General features: G+C 67.4%; 2 protein-coding genes across 7 annotated transcripts in view; one reads left to right on the top strand and one right to left on the bottom strand.

Annotated features, from left to right (window-relative positions):
* Nucleotides 1-6,079: 6,079 nt before the first annotated feature.
* Nucleotides 6,080-11,924, bottom strand: GID8 (GID complex subunit 8 homolog). Of its 2 annotated transcripts, none has more exons than XM_051829433.2 (5): nucleotides 11,791-11,924; nucleotides 10,120-10,247; nucleotides 8,423-8,619; nucleotides 7,570-7,767; nucleotides 6,080-6,753 (listed from the first exon to the last, which is right to left on the bottom strand). In XM_051829433.2, exons 2-5 carry the CDS (start codon nucleotides 10,235-10,237, stop codon nucleotides 6,580-6,582), a joined length of 687 nt encoding a protein of 228 aa, XP_051685393.1. In that variant the 5' UTR covers nucleotides 10,238-10,247; nucleotides 11,791-11,924; the 3' UTR covers nucleotides 6,080-6,579. The 2 variants fall into 2 exon arrangements, with proteins under 2 accessions (XP_051685393.1, XP_069907728.1); XM_070051627.1 differs by lacking the exon at nucleotides 11,791-11,924 and adding an exon at nucleotides 10,974-10,998.
* Nucleotides 11,925-12,090: 166 nt separating this feature from the next.
* Nucleotides 12,091-19,445, top strand: part of DIDO1 (death inducer-obliterator 1) — a 42,406-nt gene continuing 35,051 nt past the window's right edge. For 3 of the 5 annotated variants that reach the window (XM_051829425.2, XM_070051621.1, XM_070051622.1), the window contains exon 1: nucleotides 12,117-12,255. The gene's annotated coding sequence lies outside the window, so the exon portion shown is untranslated. Of the gene's footprint in view, nucleotides 12,256-18,089; nucleotides 18,236-19,445 lie in introns of those variants that run through there. The other 2 variants (XM_051829427.2, XM_008253335.4) reach the window with 2 other exon arrangements.

The raw sequence follows: 19,445 nt of genomic DNA on the forward strand, positions 1-19,445 counted from the left end.
AGGGGGCGTCTCGCTGCACTCACGCCACGGCCTCCTGTGTCCTCAGCTGCCCAGCCCTGCCAGGGCCTCTGCACCATGGCCCCCGTGGCTCCCCAGCGTCCACTGCCTGGCTGCACACGCGCTTGGCCAACAGAGTGACAGCAGTGCCCACAGCAGGGCTGCTCTTCCTCCCGCACCTGATGTGGCCAGCTGGGGCCAGCTGGTGGGTTGTCCCTACACTTCCCGCCACGACACAGGCTGCTGGCTTCTGTGGTTACAGCTTTGAGGGAAAGACCAGAGCTACACACTTGCAGCAAATTCATAATTTGACAAGGTCCCTTCCCTCCTGGGCAGGTGGACAAGAAACCAAAGGAGAATGAAGGTGGCGCTCCAGTCAGGCCCCAAGGCCTTTTTTTTTTTTTTTAAGATTTATTTATTTATTTAGGCTGAGTTACAGTCAGAGAGAGGAGAGAGGGATACTCTTCCCTCCGTTTGAAAGAGGCCACACCCACTGGGGCTGAGCCAGGCCAAAGCCAGGAGCTTCCTCTGAGTTTCCCGTGTGGGTGTAGGGGCCCGAGCACTTGGCCCATCTTCCGCTGCTTTCCTAGGCATGTTGGCAGGGAGCTGAATCAGAAGTGGAGCAGCTGGGACTTGAACCGGCGCCCACATGGGATGCAGGTCCTACACCACAGCGCCGGCCCCTCTCAAGGCCACTTTTTTTCTTTTTTTTGACAGGCAGAGTGGACAGTGAGAGAGAGAGAGACAGAGAGAAAGGTCTTCCTTTGCCGTTGGTTCACCCTCCAATGGCCATCGCAGCTGGCGCGCTGTGGCCGGTGCACTGGGCAGATCCGAAGCCAGGAGCCAGGTGCTTCTCCTGGTCTCCCATGGGGTGCAGGGCCCAAGCACTTGGGCCATCCTCCACTGCACTCCCTGGCCACAGCGGGGAGCTGGCCTGGAAGAGGGGCAACCGGGACAGAATCCAGCGCCCCTACTGGGACTAGAACCCGGTGTGCCGGCGCCGCAAGGCGGAGGAGTAGCCTATAGGTGCCGGCCTCAAGACCACTTTTGAGTGAGGCCTTGATGAAGAAGGCATAGTCAGGCCTCGCTGCGGAGGCCATCGAGCCAGCTCACTGCTCTCACCCAGCCCTGGGTGAGGGGGACCTGCCGGCAGGTGCTGAGCTGCGAGGCGTGTGACAGCCAAGCCAGGAGGCTGCAGGGTGCGCTGTGCACCTCCCCAGACCTCGCCCTCCCAAGGGGAAGCTGTGGCGTCACGGGCACTGGCCCTGGCCAGGGTGGGCACAGACCCCCAGCTTCTAGCTGATTCTGTGAGCTGCCCCCGGCCCCCGCGAACCACTTTTGCAGTTTAAGAGAACCAGGAAGGGAGGGGACGGCAGGAGACTTCAACACCCAGGCTCTCAAGGACAGAGCGACCCTGTGGCCTGCCCTGGGCTGCCCGGCTGCTGAGGCTCCGGCAGGGCGACCACGCTACCCGTGGGGCCTGCCTGACGGGCAGCCACTCTGTCCTGCACAGAATTTGCAGCTGGCTACAGCGGCAGCAGCATCCCTAGCTCATGCTGAAGGAACGGGGTCCGTGGTAGAGAGAAAGTGGCGAAGAGCTGTGTGAAATACCCGGGGCTGCACGCTGACCACGGGCTGTGCTCTGACCACGGCTCTGACCACGGGCTGTGCTCTGACCACGGGCTGTGCACTCACCATGGGCTGTGCTCTGACCACGGCCTGCGCTCTGACCACGGGCTGCGCACTGACCACGGGCTGTGCACTGACCACGGGCTGTGCACTGACCACGGGCTGTGCTCTGACCACGGGCTGTGCTCTGACCACGGCCTGCGCTCTGACCACGGGCTGTGCACTCACCATGGGCTGCGCTCTGACCATGGGCTGCGCTCTGACCACGGGCTGTGCACTCACCATGGGCTGCGCTCTGACCACGGGCTGTGCACTCACCATGGGCTGCGCTCTGACCACAGGCTGTGCACTGACCACGGGCTGCGCTCTGACCACGGGCTGCGCTCTGACCACGGGCTGTGCACTGACCACGGGCTGCGCTCTGACCACGGGCTGTGCACTGACCACGGGCTGTGCACTGACCACGGGCTGCGCTCTGACCACGGGCTGCGCTCTGACCACGGGCTGTGCTCTGACCATGGGCTGCACACTGCGCTCTGTGAGGACGATGCCGGCAGGTTCTGGAACGGGTGTCGGAGGGTTCAGTTTCTACCGCCGCAGTGCCCAGACTGGGGACTGGGCAGTCCCTCCGTGGCCACACAGAGACCCTGGGGCAGTGCGGCCTGGTCAACACCACCACCCCTGCCCTGGCTCCCTGTGGCCCTCGGTGCCTGAGAGGCCTGGGTGACAGGTCCACCTGACCCACGGGTGAGCACCTTGCAGGCGGGGACAACGCCTGGCGTGCCTGGGCCAGCCCGTCCCTGGGCCAGGGCTCAAGGCTCACAGGCACCACCCCGCGGTGGAGCAGCAGCTGTTCCTCCCTCCCAGGAGCCCAAGCGTCCGTCCCCACCACGCTCGCGTGCGCGCAGCAGAGCCGGGAGTGACCCGCAGGTCAAACGCACTGAACCAAGACAGGCGGAGGCCAGGCGCTCGCTCCAGGAGGTACTTCTGCCGGTCACGGCGGGGAGACCACGGGCAGGCTGGCCCCAGGCCGCTGTCTCCCTCAGCACAGTCCCCCCTCCGCCCCCGATTTCCAACTGGAGACACTGGTGGTGCCGAGCACGGAAGACAGTTCCCACGCCTGTCACCCACTGCACACGCACGCCTACCCCACACACGCTCATCACATGTTACACGTACACGCCCCACCCCACAGACGCCCGTCACCCACTGCACACGCACGCCTACCACACACACATCACATGTTACACGTACACGCCCCACCCCACAGACGCCACACCCTACACCCGCTCAGCACACATTACATGTACACGCCCCACCCCACAGATGCCTGTCACCCACTGCACACACAGCCACACCCCCACACCCCACACATGTCCATCTCACACACGCCCATCACACACAGGCCCCGCCTCACACACGCCCATCACACACAGGCCCCGCCTCACACACACAGGCCCCGCCTCACAGACTCACCTCCCCACACCAGCAGCACCATATCCAGTGCGTTCAAACCCTGTTCTGTTTTTAAAAAGATTTATTATTTATTTGGAAGGCAGGGCAACAAAGCAGAGAGGTCGTCCCTCCACCCACTGGTTCATTTCCCAAATGGCCTCAACAGCCAGGGCTGGGCCAGACTGCAGCCAGGAGCCAGGAGCTCCACCCGGGTTTCCCACGCGGGTGCAGGGCCCAGCACTTGGGCCGTCTTCCACTGCCTTCCCAGGTGCATTAGCAGGGAGCTGGACCGGAAGTGGAGCAGCTGGGACTGGAACTGGTGCTGACGGGCGATGCCGGCCCCCAAACCCCCATTTCACCATGCTGAGACTCTCAAGCAAGGATGGCATTCCAAAATCACGCAGCCACACGCACAGGGAACCGTGGTCCCCAACAGGCCTCTGACCCTGGAAACATGGGAGCGCCGAGGCTGGACCCCTGCATCGACCTCCAGCCCAGGCTCAGCAAGCGTGGCCGCTCACCTGAGCGCCAGCTCTGCTAGTGCACCTGGGAGAGCGGCCGAGGACGGCCCAGGCGGCTTGGGCTCCTCCCCCCGACCCGGGAGACCTGGCTAAAGCTCCTGGCCGCGGTGGCCATTTGGGGAGTGAGGCAGCAGATGGAAGATCTCTGTTTCTCCCTCTAGCTCTGCTTTCAGATAAATAAATCATTTTTAAAAGATTTATTTTTATTTGAAAGAGAGCTACAGGGAGAGGTAGGAAGACAGAGAGGTCTTCCATCCACTGGTTCATTTCCCAGATGGCCACAACGGCCGGAGCTGCGCTGATCCGAAGCCAGGAGCCAGGAGCTTCTTCCAGGTCTCCCACACAGGTGCAGGGACCCAAGCACCTGGGCCATCTTCCACTGCTCTCCCAGGCCACAGCAGAGAGCTGGATTGGAAGAGGAGCAGCCGGGACTCGAACCAGCGCCCATACGGGATGCCAGCGCTTCAGGCCAGGGTGTTTACCTGCTGCACCACAGCGCCAGCCTCATAAATCAATCTTAAAAAAAAGGGTGTTGGGTAGCTCAGGAAATAGACTAGCTTGTGAAGCTGCAGCGCACTGGCTGATCCCGTCGGAGGGACGGACAGAGCCGCAGCGTGGTCACACAGCTCCTGCTCCCATCTCCAGCAAAGGCCTGGCCAGGACGCTTCCATCAGCTCCGGACAGGCGGCAGCACCAACCGGTTCTGGGTCTCTAGACCCTGTGCGGGCACGCAGGGCCTGCAGAGCTCGTCCCGTCCGGAAGTACTACGGCTGTGTCTGCTTTCGCACACGACTCCAAATTATTAATGCTGAGGGCCCAACTTGCTGTGGACTTGAGAAAGCAACGCACGTTCCTGGGACGGACACACGTCGGCATAGAGCCGGCCCCGCAGCCAGGCCGCCTGCCGTCGGCACGGAGCGGGCCCCGCAGCCAGGCCGCCTGCCGTCGGCACAGAGCGGGCCCCGCAGCCAGGCCGCCTGCCGTCGGCACGGAGCCGGCCCCGCAGCCAGGCCGCCTGCCGTTGGCACGGAGCCGGCCCCGCAGCCAGGCCGCCTGCTGTTGGCACGGAGCCGGCCCCGCAGCCAGGCCGCCTGCCCGTCCGCCTGAGGCTCTGAACGTGGCCCTTCCAGGTCCTCGCTCGACTGCTGCTCCGTTACCCTGGAGATGTCGCCGTCTCAGACCGTCTGAACCCCGTCCGCTGCTCCCCACAAACACGGAGACCAGAGAGCCGGCTCCCGCCTGCTCCGTGACCGTCCCCGGGCCCGGGGTCCCAGCAGCAGCCCCGGCTGACACCTGCTTTTCCCGTAAATCAAGTGCAGAATCCATCAGTTCTCATTTACTCCGCGTCAGCCCCTCGGCTTTGGCGAGCTGCGCGCCCGGGCATCCCTGCCAGGCCCGCACGCTACCAGGAACGGAGCGCCGGCATCCTCACCGTGCTGGAGACATCTTCTCCGCAGGCGTCACTGCCTTCAGTGAACAGCGCGACCCAGATGGGACGAAACGGCCGGATGATTGCAAAGGCCCGAAGTGGCTTCTGGGCGGTGAGCCGGGCGCTCTGGGCAGAGCCACGGCCCGGCCGCCGATTGCAGGAGCCACGAAGCTGGCCCACGTCAGCTCGGAGGACCCTGCATAGGCTCAGACAGCACGACGCTGCACTGGTGACACGCCACTCCCAGCCCTGGCACCAGGGCCTCAGCCCCCACACGTCCCGGGGGCCTGCGGCCAGAGCACAGCCCCCACACGTCCTGGGGGTCCCCGGCCAGAGCACAGCCCCCTCATGTCCCAGGGGTCCTCAGCTGGCCAGGGCCCAACCCCCTTGCCACTCACGTCTTGTCCCGAGAACGTTAATTATGCAACGAACACTCGCGATGCCTACCTCCCACCTCTCTGTCCTGTTCCTGCGCACCCGGCGGGCCACTCACCCCCACTGGCGCCTTCAGACCCCAGGGGGATCCCCTCACCTGGTGCCGTGCGAAGATGGCAGCAGACACCTCACCACCAGTGCCCGAGGGATGCTGGCCCTCGCCAGTCAGGAGCGGCTTGGCTGCCGGCAGCACTTCTCTCCAGCACGCCAGGGCACGCAGGGGCAGCCAGCAGCAAGCACCCGAGGACGGTCCCGGTATGGCGCTGCCACCTCCGCCAGACACACGGTGCCTCGGCGGTTCTGGGCCCACCCACAACCGGCTTCCAGCACTGCTCCAGCGAGGTCCACTCCAGGGGTCCACAGGGCTGTGCTCTGGGCTGCACGAGCCCCACCTCGCGCCTGTGAGCAGGCACCAGTGGGTGCCCGGAGGGGGACACTTGCCCAGCTGGGGACAGCGAGGCGGGAGCTGAGAGGCCGGCACCGGTGCTGCAGTAGGGGGCACTTGGGCTGCTCCCGTCAGGGCCGGGGCCCCCCGCAGGTCCTGGGTGACACCACCGTCACCACCACAGTGTTCTGCACTCCCGTGAGGCCCCAAAGACAAAAGGCTGCGTGAGATGATTCAAACTTTTATTTCCAACAGAACTGCCTGGCAGAGACGGCTCGCCGGTCCACTAGGAACGCCTCTCACCACACACAGCACCAAAATATATATATTTAAAAAACTGAAACCACAGCCCAGCCCTCACACACACCCGGGCCGAACTCAAGACCCTCACGCGGAGTCACCTTAGAATTAGGATTTACAAATTTATATATTCTTTCCTATGAAAAAACAGAGAAACAAACAAAGGAAGGAAAACTTGCAGACGCGGGCCGGGTGAGGCAGGAGCCCCGAGGGCCGGGTGGCCTCCAGGCCCGCACACGGCCGCGCAGGGCCCAGCGCCGTCGGCTGAGGGTCCCCGGGAAGCGGCACAGGGCAGGCCGAGCCCGGCGCCTCTCCGCAGCCCTGCAGGTGGCGTCCTCCCGCCCCGAGGGCCGCGCTTCCCTTTAGAAAGACGCTGGGTCGGAGAACAGCACGGGGCCGAGGGGTGGCTCCCGCGGCGTGGCCGGGCCCTACTTGGGCTCCTCGATCACGCCCTTGCTGAGGTCTGTCATTTTGGGGTACTTCACTTTCTTCTGGTCCAACTCATTCTGAGCCCAGAGTAGCAGCTTCAGCAGCTTCGCCAGCTTGGGCGTCGACTCCCGATTCTCGTAGTCGAGCACCGCCTGGTTGACTTCACTCCACACCTGGAAGAGGAACACAGCCGTGTGGCCCGCACATGCGCGCAGGGGCTGTGCGCCGCCCACGACAAGCGTTTGCTCCCTGACCGTGAGCCACTTGTGGGACCGTGAGGGCACCAGCTGGGCGTCACGTCGCCCCTGCCATGACAGGTCCGTGCCAGGAGCTTCGGGAGGGGCAGCCGGGGCCGGCGCTGTGGTGCAGCAGGCTAAGCCTTTGCCTGCAGGGCCGGCCGGCATCCCACGTGGGTGCTGCTTCGAGGTCCGGCTGCTGCACTCCCAGTCCCGCCCCCTGCTGTGGCCTGGGAAAGCAGGAGACGGCCCGAGCGCTCGGGCCCTGCACCCACGTGGGAGACCAGGATGGCATTCTAGACTGCTGGCCTCAGCCGGGCCCAGCCCGGGCCGTTGTGGCCACTGTGGAGTGACCCGGTGCTCGGAAGACCTCCATCTTTCTCTGTCACTCTGCCTCTCAAATATTACAGAAGTCAGCCTCAGCGAAACACGTCAGGTGGACCGTCGGGGATGGGCGGTCATTCCAGGCCAGGACAGGGAGGACAGAGCCCAGGAAAGGAGCCGGGGCACCAGCGGGGACACGGAGTGGCCGGGAGGGACGTTCCAGAGACACCGACCTCTTTCTGGGAGGCCCCGACACGTGAAGAAGGCGTAGACGGACAAGCAGCAGCACAGGAGCCTGAACGGCGCCGGCCCGGCTGCAGCGGGAGGGCAGGTGCAGACACAGGCGGGCTCACCGCCGCAACGCGTCCCGGCCAGCGGCCCTGCCCGGCTCCTAGGGCGGCCCCTCCCCTCCGCGCCCCCCCGCCCTACCTTCTGCCTCTGCATCGTGTGCAGCAGGTCCCCGAAGGGCGACTCCTCGGGGCTGTCGAAGGCCAGCAGGGCCAGCGTGCGCTCCATCTCCGTGAGGCACTCCCTGCTCTCCTCGCCCTGCTCCGCCAGCTGCGTCTGCGCGAACTCCAGGGCGGCCTCCGTCTCGCGCTGGCGGATCAGCTCGATCAGGTGCTGTTGCTGCGTGATGGCAAGAGAGCCGGGCTCAGCAGCACCCCGCAGGGCTCGGCCCGGCTGTGGAACAGCGGGCGAAGACCAGGGCCCGCAGGGCTCGGTGCCCGTCAGGCGCCCGTCTCGGCCTGGCTGTGGAACAGCGGGTGAAGACCAGGGCTCAGCAGCACCCCGCGGGGCTCGGCGCCCGTCAGGCGCCCGTCTCGGCCCGGCTGCGGAACAGTGAACAGCGGGCGAAGCCGCCGCCAGCAGTGCCGAAGTCCCTTATGGGTGCTGACTTGGGTCCCGGCCACTCCACTTCCGATCCAGCTCCCTGCTCTGGCCTGGGGAGCAGTGGCAGATGCCCGACTGCTGGCCCTGCCCCGCGTGGGAGACTGCACAAGCCCCTGGCTCCCGGCTTCGGATCAGCCCAGCTCCGGCTGTTGTGGCCATTTGGGGAGTGAACCAGCGGATGGAAGACCTCTCTCTCTCTCTCTGCCTCTTTGTACTCAGCCTTTCAAATAAGCACGTGTATATAAAAAAAAAGATCCCATTTAAAAAAAACCCGTCTCAAAGGAAAGGCCTGTCCCCCACGCGAGTTTTCACATCAGCATTTCAACAGGAGACACAGCTTCCGGGGGGGACGGGGAGCAGGCACCCCCCGCCCGCCCGCGCGCCCGCTCACCTGCAGGTGGAAGTACAGGTACCGGTTGGTGTCCAGGAGCTCGGGGTGCAGGCTGTTGATGAGCGCGATGGCCTCCTGAATCTGCCCTTTCAGGATCATCTCCCGGATCTTGATCCGCTCGTCCAGGGTTTCCAGATCCACGCTCGGCTCGATTCCAGATTCCACGCGGAATTTCTCCGCTGCTTCCTTAAAGCCCTCTGGAAAGGAAAACCGTCCTCACTGCTGGCAAAGCCCACAGGGCGCCGGCGGGGGCTCTGCACGTGGGGCTCTGTGCACATGGGGCTCTGTGCACGTGGGGGCTGCACGTGGGGCTCTGTGCACGTGGGGCTGTGCACATGGGGGCTCTATGCACATGGGGGCTGTGCACGGGGGGCTCTGTGCACATGGGGGCTGTGCACATGGGGGCTCTGTGCACGTGGGGGTTCTGTGCACGTGGGCTCTGTGCACGTGGGGGCTCTGTGCACATGGGGGCTGTGCACGGGGGGCTCTGTGCACATGGGGGCTGTGCACATGGGGGCTCTGTGCATGTGGGGGCTGTGCACGTGGGGGCTCTGCACGTGGGGGCTCTGTGCACGTGGGGCTCTGCACGTGGGGGCTCTGTGCACGTGGGGCTCTGTGCACGTGGGGGCTGCACGTGGGGGCTCTGTGCATGTGGGGCTCTGTGCACGGGGGGCTCTGTGCACGTGGGGGCTCTGTGCACGTGGGGCTCTGTGCACGTGGGGCTCTGTGCACGTGGGGGCTGCACGTGGGGGCTCTGTGCATGTGGGGCTCTGTGCACGGGGGGCTCTGTGCACGGGGGGCTCTGTGCACGGGGGCTCTGTGCACGTGGGGGCTCTGTGCACGTGGGACTCTGTGCACGTGGGCTCTGTGCACGTGGGGGCTCTGTGCACGTGGGGGCTCTGTGCACGGGGGGCTCTGTGCACGGGGGCTCTGTGCACGGGGGTATATGCAGGGGCTGTACAGGGCTCTGTGCACGGGGGCTCTGTGCACGGGGGTATATGCAGGGGCTGTACAGGGCTCTGTACGCGGGGGCTGCACATGGGGAAGCCCGGTGGCCTCAGACGGCCGCTGCTGCGGTCCCCACTCTGCAAGGCACGTGGGACGGCCATGTCTGAGATGGACACGCTATGCCCTGTGCCTCAGTCCTCTCCACCCCGTGCAAACGCTCTGACCCACCACAGCGGTCAGAAGGGCTGGCAGCACAGTGCCCCTTCCTGGGGTCCGAGCGCAGCACAGAGCTGGCTCCTGGTGAGGGCGACGTGCTGGCCAGGTCCCCAGGCCGAGGGGCCCCAGGACCGGCTCCGCTCAGCGCCCTGCGCCCCTCCCTGCAGCCTGCACGTCCTTAGCGCCTGCGACGGGGAGTCCGTCCCGCCACGCGCAGCACGGCCCTGAGGACGGCCCCAGCCTGTGGACTGGCCGCTGTCGTTCAGCGCAGCACCAGGCGCAGTCGGTCGCGCGGGCTTTCGGGGCCTCAGGAGACGAGTCCCTGGTCACCGCCGTGACGCTGTCACGGACCGAGAGCCGGGCTCTGGTTCAGGCCTGAGCGGGGACAGTGGTGTCGCCTCCCCAGAAGGCGGCTCACGCCGAGGCACAAGCCTGCTTTCACAGGGGCTCGGCACAACAGCTTCCGCACCGCGCCCCCGGCCTCCCGCCCCAGCGCTCCGGAGCGCGCCCGGGAGGCCCCGCCGCCAGGTTACCCGTGACCAGGTAGTTCATGATGAGCCGGTTCATGTCCGCGCGCTGCACGTGCAGGTTGCTCAGCTTCTCCATCCACTCGTCCTTCGTGATCTCATCGGGTTTTTCCGCATAGCTCATTCTGATGTTTCTGCGGGAAAACAGAGCCAGAGACGCTCGGGCAGCCTGCGGCCGGCAGGCCAGGAGGGAGAGCCTGCACGCCGCTGTCACTGTGGGACACCCAGACACGGGCTCGGGGACGGCCACAGGTGTCACAGCCACAGCCGCACGGCCAGACGCAGGTGCAGAGGAGGCTGCAGTCCCACACCTCCAGCCTGACACGGCCGGGCCGGGGATGCAGACACGCGCGCCCCCCTGCTAATCCCCGGGACGGCGGCCCTGCACCCACGCGGGGGTACAGACAGGCACCCCCCTCCTAACCCCCGGGACGGCGGCCCTGCACCCACGCGGGGGTGCAGACACGCGCGCCCCCCTCCTAACCCCCGGGACGGCGGCCCTGCACCCACGCGGGGATGCAGACAGGCGCTCCCCTGCTAACCCCCGGGACGGCGGCCCTGCACCCACGCGGGGGTGCAGACACGCGCGCCCCCCTCCTAACCCCCGGGACGGCGGCCCTGCACCCACGCGGGGATGCAGACAGGCGCTCCCCTGCTAACCCCCGGGACGGCGGCCCTGCACCCACGCGGGGGTGCAGACACGCGCGCCCCCCTGCTAACCCCCGGGACGGCGGCCCTGCACCCACGCGGGGGTGCAGACAGGCGCCCCCCTCCTAACCCCTGGGACGGCGGCCCTGCACCCACGCGGGGGTGCAGACACGCGCGCCCCCCTGCTAACCCCCGGGACAGCGGCCCCTCACCATCCACACCCGCTCCGCAGGGGCTGAAGCCGAGCCGTTTCGGCCTCCAGGTAGCGTAGGCAAAGCGCTCGGTCCCGGAGCCGCGCACCTCGGCACTGCCGGGAGCTGCGGGCGCCCATCCCACGGCGGCACTCAGTGAGCGGTTCGCGCCGCTCCCGCCGCCGCGGGGCCCCCGCACACAGGCGCAGCTCGGCGGCGGACGCGGGCTCCCGGGCCGCCTGGGCGCCACGCGCGGCGCGGACGTCACGGTGCACGCAGCAAAGCCCGCGCCGAGCCGCGCCAACCCACGGAGACGCTGGCCCGCACGCACGGGGCCGAGCAGCAGGGCGAGTCTGGGTCAGGAGCCGGGGCTCACCCCGCAGACGCTACTGAGGGGCGGGGAGGCCCGCCTTCGACGCGCAGGCGGCCGGCGCCCGAGGCCCGGCCGGGCCGGCCAAGCCGGACAGTCCGCCCCCGCCGGCCCGCGGGCGCCCCCGCACGCTCCCACGCGGAGGCCGGGCTGCGTCCGGGGCCCTGCACCGTCCCCGCTCGCGGGACGACCACCAGCGCCCGGCGACCCCCATCCCGCACAAGCCCCCGCTCCTCCGCCACACGGGCGCGCGTTCCAGGCTCGGGCGGGGGCGTCCGTCCGGGCAGGCTCGACTCCAACCCAGGGGGCGCTGCCCCTACCCCGACTCCCGGCCCCGAGGCCCAGGCACCTGCGCCGACCTTTGACCCCGGGACCACCCCTCTCCCTCCCCCCGGCGCGGGGTCAACCCGGCCCAGCCCGGCCTCTGCCCCGGCCCCGGCCCGCCCGGGCCCGCCGCAGCCATCTTACCCTGCGGATCCCGCCTCCCGCGCGATCGGTCTGGCGAAGGCGGAGACTCCGCGGCCGCTCCCGGGCCGGGGCGGGGCGGCGGCGGCGGCGGGGGCGCCCGAGCGGGGCGGAGGCGGAGGCCGCGGCGCGGGCGGGGGCGGGGCGGGGAGCGGGGCAGCAGACGCACCGGCGGCCGCCCCTCAGCCACTTCTCGCGAGACCGCGCGCGCCGGCAGCCAATGGGGAGCGCTCCCGCGAGGGGCCGAGGCGGGCGGCCGCCGGAAGCGCAGGCCCCGGCTTCCGCTCCTGCGCAGAGCGTCCCCGCCGGTGCCCTCGCTCTACGGGTTGGCGCGAGAGTCAAAAGGCGTCGGCCGGCGGCGGGCAAGATGGCGGCTGCGGAGGCGTCCGAGCGCGGAGTCCTTGCGCCCTGACGGGACGTCTCGACCGAGTCGGCGGCGAAGGTCCCAGCTCCTCTCGCGTCGTTTGTGTGAGGCCCGTGGGGACGGGGCGGGCGGGCGGTCAGAGACCCTGAGGGAGCCCCCGGCTGGCGGCCTGCCAGGGCTGCGCCCCGGAGTTCCGGAGAGCGGCCGCCGCGCCGGGCTGTCGGCCGGGCGCCCTGGTTCGCGGTGGGGGCCGGTTCCTTGGGGGCTGCTGGACGGCGCCGGGGAGCGCGACGTCCGCTGCAGCCGGTGGGCCCGGGGCCGTCGGGGGCGCCCGGTTCTCCCCGGCTGGAACGCAGGCGCGGGGCTTCAGGGCCTCCCGTCGGTGGCGGGAGAGCGCGCCGGGCGGAGCAGGCGCTTGCGGGGCGTGCGCGGAGCTGGACTTGGCCCAGCAGGAGCGGGTCCCGCGCTGCGCGAGCCGGGTCTGCGGCCCGCAGCCTGGCGCCCGCGCGGCTGGGAAGCGTTAGGTCCCGGCGAGTGCGTGCGTGGTCCTGCGGCGAACCGTTCGGAGGCCGGCGTTCGAGGGTGCGGGGTGGGGCTGCACCCGCCAGGCCGCTCGGAGCGGCGCGGACGCGGCCTCTGCCCGGCCCCGGGCTGGCGTTTTGGCGCCTTGCACGCGGGGCTGGGGCGGGAGGTCGGCGAGGGCCCCTTGCGGGCGCAGTGAGGCCGCCTGCGGAGGGGTGTGACGGGAGCCCCGCCGGGACGCGGGCGCGCGGGGCGGCCCCGGCCTGCGCCCGGCCCGGAGGAGCTCGGGGCCGTGGGCCTTGGGGCCCGGGTGCCAGGGGAGCCGGCGGGAGCGGGCCGCGGGCCGCGGGGCGCCGGCTTCCCTCCCTGGCCTGCTCGGAGCCCGGGAGGCGGCCTGGACCCCGAGGAGCTGCCGGGCCGAGAGGGGGCCGCTCTGTGGTCACGCGGGCCGGCAGGACCGCGGTGTTGTGGGTGTTTCCTACCAAAATCCAAGCCCTGCCTGTGGCTCGGACCCCGGGCCCGCCCCGCGCTGGATTTTACGTCCGCGTCCACACGGCGCCGTGGGACAGCACTGCTCCCGTCGCAGCTTCTTTGGTTGGAGAAGGGCAAGGATAACAAATGTGTTTCAGAAAACTTGTTTATTTGAGAGGCAGAGTTAGAGAGAGAGAGAGGGCTTCCATCCGCTGGTTCACTCCCAACTGGCCGCAACCGGAACTGGACTGATGCACAGCCAGGAGCCGCCTCCGGGTCTCCCACGCGGGTGCAGGGCCCGAGGACCTGGCCCATCCTGCACTGCTGTCCCAGGCCACAGCAGAGAGCTGGATCGGAAGTGGAGCAGCCGGGACTCGAACCAGTGGCCATGTGGATGGGGGTCCAAGGCTGATATTTGTTTGTAAACATTGAACTCCAGACCCGCGGGAGCCCCCGGGGCGGTGTGGAGAGACCTCGCTGGCCTGGGCTCCACCTTTCCCTGTTGCAGCGCGGAGTTCGGCTGCGTGGAGCTGGGGCACCGCGGGCCTTCTGGCTGCCGGCGATGCTGACTCCGGGTTAGGGATCACGAGCGCCTTCGGGGGTGGAAACCAATGGCCAGGGCTCCCCGATAAACGAGCGAACCCCGCCTCGTCGCCCTCACCGCTCCGTTAGTTTTTCTGTTTGTTTATTCTTCGCTTATTTGCTGTTGGAAAGAAACTTGTGTGTGTCTGATTTTTTCATTTTTCTGCACAGCCCTAAAATGCAGCAAAATTCTTGGCTCCCCACTTGTGGGCAGATACACAGGTCTTATTTTTCCTTTGGACAGGTCAGCTTTTACACTTTATTTTATTATTATTGTTTTTTTTATTTGACAGGTAGAGTTAGAGAGAGACAGAAAGGTCTTCCTTCCGTTGGTTCACCCCCCAATGGCTGCTGCGGCCGGTGCACTGCACTGATCGGAAGCCAGGAGCCAGGTACTCATCCTGGTCTCCATGGGGTGCAGGGCCCACGCACCTGGGCCATCCTCCACTGCACTCCCGGCCACAGCAGAGAGCTGGCCTGGAAGAGGGGCAGCCGGGACTAGAACCTGGCGCCTGTATGGGATGCCGGCGCCGCAGGCAGAGGATTAACCAGGTGAGCCACGGCGCCGGGCCCAGCTTTTAAATCTTAGAAGCAGGTGGTTCGATTCTAGCACGGGACGGTGGTTTATGGATGTTGGTTTGCTGAAATTCGGAACAGAACCGAGTTCCCTTTTGCGCGTCCTTGGACACGCCTGGGGGCGCCAGTCGTTCTGGCCGTGTCTCCCGACCGCCTTCCTGATGTCCCCGTTCTGTTCTTGAGCTGGGCAGGAACGGGGATTCCTTTACACCGAATTCCTGTTCTGAACAAGCCCTAGTTCTGGAAGGGCAGATAATCTCTCTGACTTGAGTATTTTAATGTGTGGGGGGAAATCTTCAGGGGCAGGCGTGGTGTAGCTGGCTAAGCCTCTGCCTGTGGCGCCGGCACCCGTATGGGCGCCAGTTTGTGTCCTGGCCGCTCCACTTCCCTCCAAGTTGCTGTCCTGGGAAAAGCAGAAGATGGCCCAGGGGTTGTGTCTCTGCCACCCACGTGGGAGACCCAGACGAGGCTCCCAGCTCCTGGCTTCAGCCTGGGGAGTGAGCCAGCGGGTGGAAGGTCTCTCTGTCTCTGTGCATCTGGCTTTCAAATAAAATCTTTGTTTTAAATCTTCGGCTGTAGCCTTGCGTTGTCTCTGGCGGCCCCGGGCAGTGTGGTCACGGCGGGCACGGGGCGGCGTCCTGCCCACCCCCACTGTGTTGAGAACTTGCATTTTATTTCTAAGATTTATTTTGAAAGGCAGAGTTGGAGACACGGGGAGAACTTCCATTGGTTGATTCACTTCCCAAACGGCCTCAATGGCCAGGGCTGGGCCAGGCCACCCGGGTCTCCCACGCGGGCGCAGGGGCCCAAGCACTCGGGCCGCTCCTGCTGCTTTCCCAGGCCAGGGCAGGGAGCTGGATGGGAAGTCCACAGCCAGCACTGGAGCCGGCACTCACGGTGCCCCGACTCACCTCCTGGAAATGCTGCGTGCTGGTGCAGGCCAGACCTGTGAGCCGGGACCGCTCCCCGTGGGCGTCTGAGGGAGCGCTGTCTCCTCGGCTGCGTCTGGTGTCTTGCTCTGAAGACAGTCGGTGAATAGGATTCTTACGCCCGGTACTGACTCAGTTTCCCTGCCGTTGGTTTTATTGCGTCTCCCTGGACTTGAAGGGAAAGCTTGCAGGCCCTCACAGGTGCGGGGCCAGGAGCCTGCTCCGTGGGAGCGCGTCCAGATAACGAGTGGGGCTTACTGCTGCAGAGGATGTAAGAATCCCGGGAGATGGGGGAGACCTGCCCCTCACCGTGTCCTGTGAGAGCGCTCTCCGCCTCGGTGGCGCGGCTGGCGCAGTGTGGTGGATGCATTGTGTGCCTTTGCCCCCTCTCCTCCCCGTTCCTCCACGTTGATTCTTTGGCCTAAAAGGAAACGGCGGTGACGCTGCCTGGCTGCTGTGAGCCTGTGGCCGCCCCGGGCCGCAGTGTTTCTCTCTCTGTCTCCTGGCCTTACCCGTCCGCCAGTTCCCCTCAGCCTACCACGCGGCCTCCGCACCGCTCCACGGGGGAACGGCCTTCAGCCGCGCTTGGGGAGTGGGCAGTTTCCAGGGAGCCTCCTGCCCTGGGGGTGCCCACGTGGCGCTGACCCTGCCGGTGGACACAGCAGGTCTGAGAAGGGGCAGCCAGCTCGTGCCGGGCCTCAGCCCTGGTGAGCTGACGGCTGGCCCCTGCCTGGCCCCGTGTCTCAGAGCGAAGGCTGCGCCCCTCCCCCGGGATGGGTGATTTTGCCATTGCTTGTCCGTTCCTTGTCTCTTTGTATTTACTTGAAAAGCAGAGTTGGGAGAGGCAGGGCTCTCAGTCCTCGGGCTCACTCCAGATGGCCACACGGCCAGGGCTGGGCCAGGCTGAAGACGAGCCAGGAGCGCCGTCGGGATCTCCCAGGCTGCTTTTCCAGGTGCATTAGCAGGGAGCTGGATGGGAAGTGGAGCAGCCGGGACTTGAACCGGTGGCTTACCCTGCTCGGCCACAGTGCCGGGAGCACAACCCGAGTGCCGGGAGCACAACCCGAGTGCCGGCACCGGGCCCTGGCACACCATGCGAGCAGCCCCGAGGATGGACAGCTTGGCCGTGAGACAGGTCCAGTAGTTCCTGTCCTTGGCCAAACAGCGAAAGGCCGTCCACCACCCTGGGCTGGGGCAGCCTGAGGTCAGATGATGCCGCCTCCGTTCCAGGCTCCTGCAGGCTCTGCTGCTGGCTGAAGACAGGCTGGGCCCCATCGCACCCCTCCCTGCGCCCCTTCCTGCTTGGTGGGGCTGGGTCCCCCAGGTGGGGGCAGGGCCCCCAGGCCTGGGCGATGGCTGGGCGGCGCCTTCCCCTCGCAGGGTTGGGGTGAAGTCACAATAAAGCGACCTTCCTGCTGGAGCGGCCCCAGTGTTTTCCTTTGGGGTCCGGGTCCGAGTCCCGGGGAGGGGGGCCGCGGGAGGCCGGGGTCTGACCCCGCCCCCGTCTCCCCAGCCACAGCCTGCTGTCAATCAGCCGTCCTTTGCAGATCAGGGGCATTTAGGGGAGGAGTTTCTTCCCTAGATTTATTGTATTTGACAGGTAGAGGGAGTGGGACAGAGCTGTCTCCATCCGCTGGTTCCCTCCTCAAAAGGCCACACCGCCAGGGCTGGGCCAGGCTGGACCAGGCGCTCCATCCGGGTCTCCAGCATGGGCCCAGGCCCTTTGGGGGGACCTGGACCAGAAGTGGAGCAGCGACCACGTGGTCTTGGGGGCGTTCCCAGAGCCCGTGTTGTGCTGCAGGGGGCAGGCTGCTGACCCGTGCTGGTTCAGATCCCGGCTGCTCCACTTCCAATCCCGCTTCCTGCTGATTCGCCCGCAGTGACCGAGGGTGGAAGCTCGCTCGCTCTCTCCCTCTTTCTATTTAACTTAAATACATGAAGCGAATCTTAAAAGTGACTGGTTGGGGCCGGCGCCGCGGCTCACTAGGCTAATCCTCCGCCTTGCGGTGCCGGCACACCGGGTTCTAGTCCCGGTCGGGGCGCCGGGTTCTGTCCCGGTTGCCCTCTTCCAGGCCAGCTCTCTGCTGTGGCCAGGGAGGGCAGTGGAGGATGGCCCAAGTGCTTGGGCCCTGCACCCCATGGGAGACCAGGAGAAGCACCTGGCTCCTGGCTTCGGATCAGCGCGGTGCGCCGGCCGCAGTGCGCCGGCCGCGGCGGCCATTGGAGGGTGAACCAACGGCAAAGGAAGACCTTTCTCCCTGTCTCTCTCTCTCACTGTCCACTCTGCCTGTCCAAAAAAAAAAAAAAAAAAAAAAAGTGGTTGGGAGGATGTACTCAGCTGTGGGTTCCGCCAGTGCCCGCTGAGGGCTGACAGCGAGCGCAGGGCAGGGTGGCGAGCGGTGGCCGTGGCAGGCGGGGTCCCGCCCCGGGCCTCGGCCCCTCTGCCGGTCCTTCGCAGCCGCGTGCCCGGCGATGCCCAGCCTGCAGTCACGGCTCCGCTTAGAGCCCTTAGCCCGGCGGCCACGGGGAGGCTGGGGACTTCTGCACTGCCTGCTGCCCCGTATCTGAGGGCAGGACAGAAGCGTCCACTCCAGTGGGGCCCCCGCAGCCAGAACACGCAGGCTCTCCGCACGCCCCACCCCCGGCTTTGGCCGCGGTGCAGTCCGGACAGGGGGAGCGCGGCTAGTCTTCCTTGACGCCCCTGACGCCCACGCGGCGCGGGACGACGCGGCCCGCCTGCAGCTTTAACCCCAGGGCCCGGGGAGACAGCCCCGGAGGAAGCGAGTCCTCGCTAGGGCTGGTACCCTGCGGGGCCCGCACCGCGGGCGGGGCGGGGCCTGATTTCCGCCCGCCGCGCGGGGGCGCCGCTCTGGCCGCCGCGTCTCGGTGGCTGGCCTCCGCCCGCCGCGCGGGGGCGCCGCTCTGGCCGCCGCGTCTCGGTGGCCGGCTGCCTTCTCCGAGACGCTCGGAGGGCTTGGCCGGACCCTGGAGGCTTGCGGCTGCGGTGAGTGGCGACCCGGGCGCCGGGCTGAGGGAGGCAGCCGCCATGCGGGCTGCCGGGGACAGCAGGACGGGCCGCGTCGGGCCTGGAGCCGCGGGCCGCGCTGAGCCGCCCGCGGAGAAGATGGCGGCGCGGGGGCGGCGGGCCGGCCGGGGGCCGCGGGCCTCACGAACTGAGCCGTGTGAGCTGGGGGGCGGGCGGACAGAGGCCGGCCCGGTGCCCCTCCCTCCGGTGGGTCTCGCGGCCTCCGCGCAAGGCCGCGGCCTCCCTCGTGGTCCGACTCCGCCTGCCGACGGCGGGAGCGGCCCGGAGAGCCGCGCCTGGACCCCGCCCTGGCCCCTCCGCTCGGCGGAGGCTGGCGGGTCGACCCGGCCGGGGCCGCACGTTTGGCTGCCGAGACCCTGGGCGGAGAAGGCCGCGCCTGGACCCCGCCCTGGATCCGGGCGTTGCTCCTCCGGCCGGGGCCGGGGGTCCCCGGCGCAGACGCGGGCCGCGGGCGCAGTGTTGGCGCCAGGGCTGGCAGGGGCCGCGGGTCATTGTGTGCACGGCGGCCCCCGCCTTCCCGTGAGCACAGGGGCCCCTCGGAACTCGGGCTCCTGCCCCGCGCCGTGCTCGGTGCCTGTGGCTGCTTTGCTGTCTGAGGGTAGTGTGCCCTCGCTTCTCCTGGTCCCTCGGCTGACCCTGTTGGTTTTGCAGGTTGGGCCGCGTCGAGCGCGGCGGTTTGAGTCCTGGTGACGGCCAGTCCCGGCCCGGCCCCGGGCGGTGGGGAGGGGCGTCGGGTGGGCCTTTGATCTCGTTTTCTTGGCTTCGAGGTTTGTGGGTCCCGAGTCTCTGGGCTTGGGTCCGCGCTTAAGCGGTGCCAGGTGCTGTGCCTGCACCGGGGCAGCTGTGGCCCTGGAAGTCCGCTAAGGATGTGCTCCCTGTGTCGTCTCCTTTTCGCGTGTCGTAGTTTAGAATTTAGGAAGTTGGGTCCCTTCCGGTGTAGCTGGCGGCGCTCTCCCCACGGCCGGCGAGAGGGGCTGGCTCCATCGGCGGGTCTGAGTGCCGGGCGCTGGGCTGCGGCTGAGTCTGCTGCGCGCCGGGGGCTCTGGCTGGAACTAGGCGGGCCGCCGGGGCGGGGGCTCCCCTCGTGCGGACTTGGAGCGGTTGGCCGCCGGCGGGGCTCCCCTCGTGTGGACTCGGGGAGCGAATGCTCGTTCTGGTGTCGGGTTTA

This window comes from Oryctolagus cuniculus, chromosome 11 (assembly GCF_964237555.1).
Source record: "Oryctolagus cuniculus chromosome 11, mOryCun1.1, whole genome shotgun sequence".
Classification (NCBI taxonomy): domain Eukaryota; kingdom Metazoa; phylum Chordata; class Mammalia; order Lagomorpha; family Leporidae; genus Oryctolagus; species Oryctolagus cuniculus.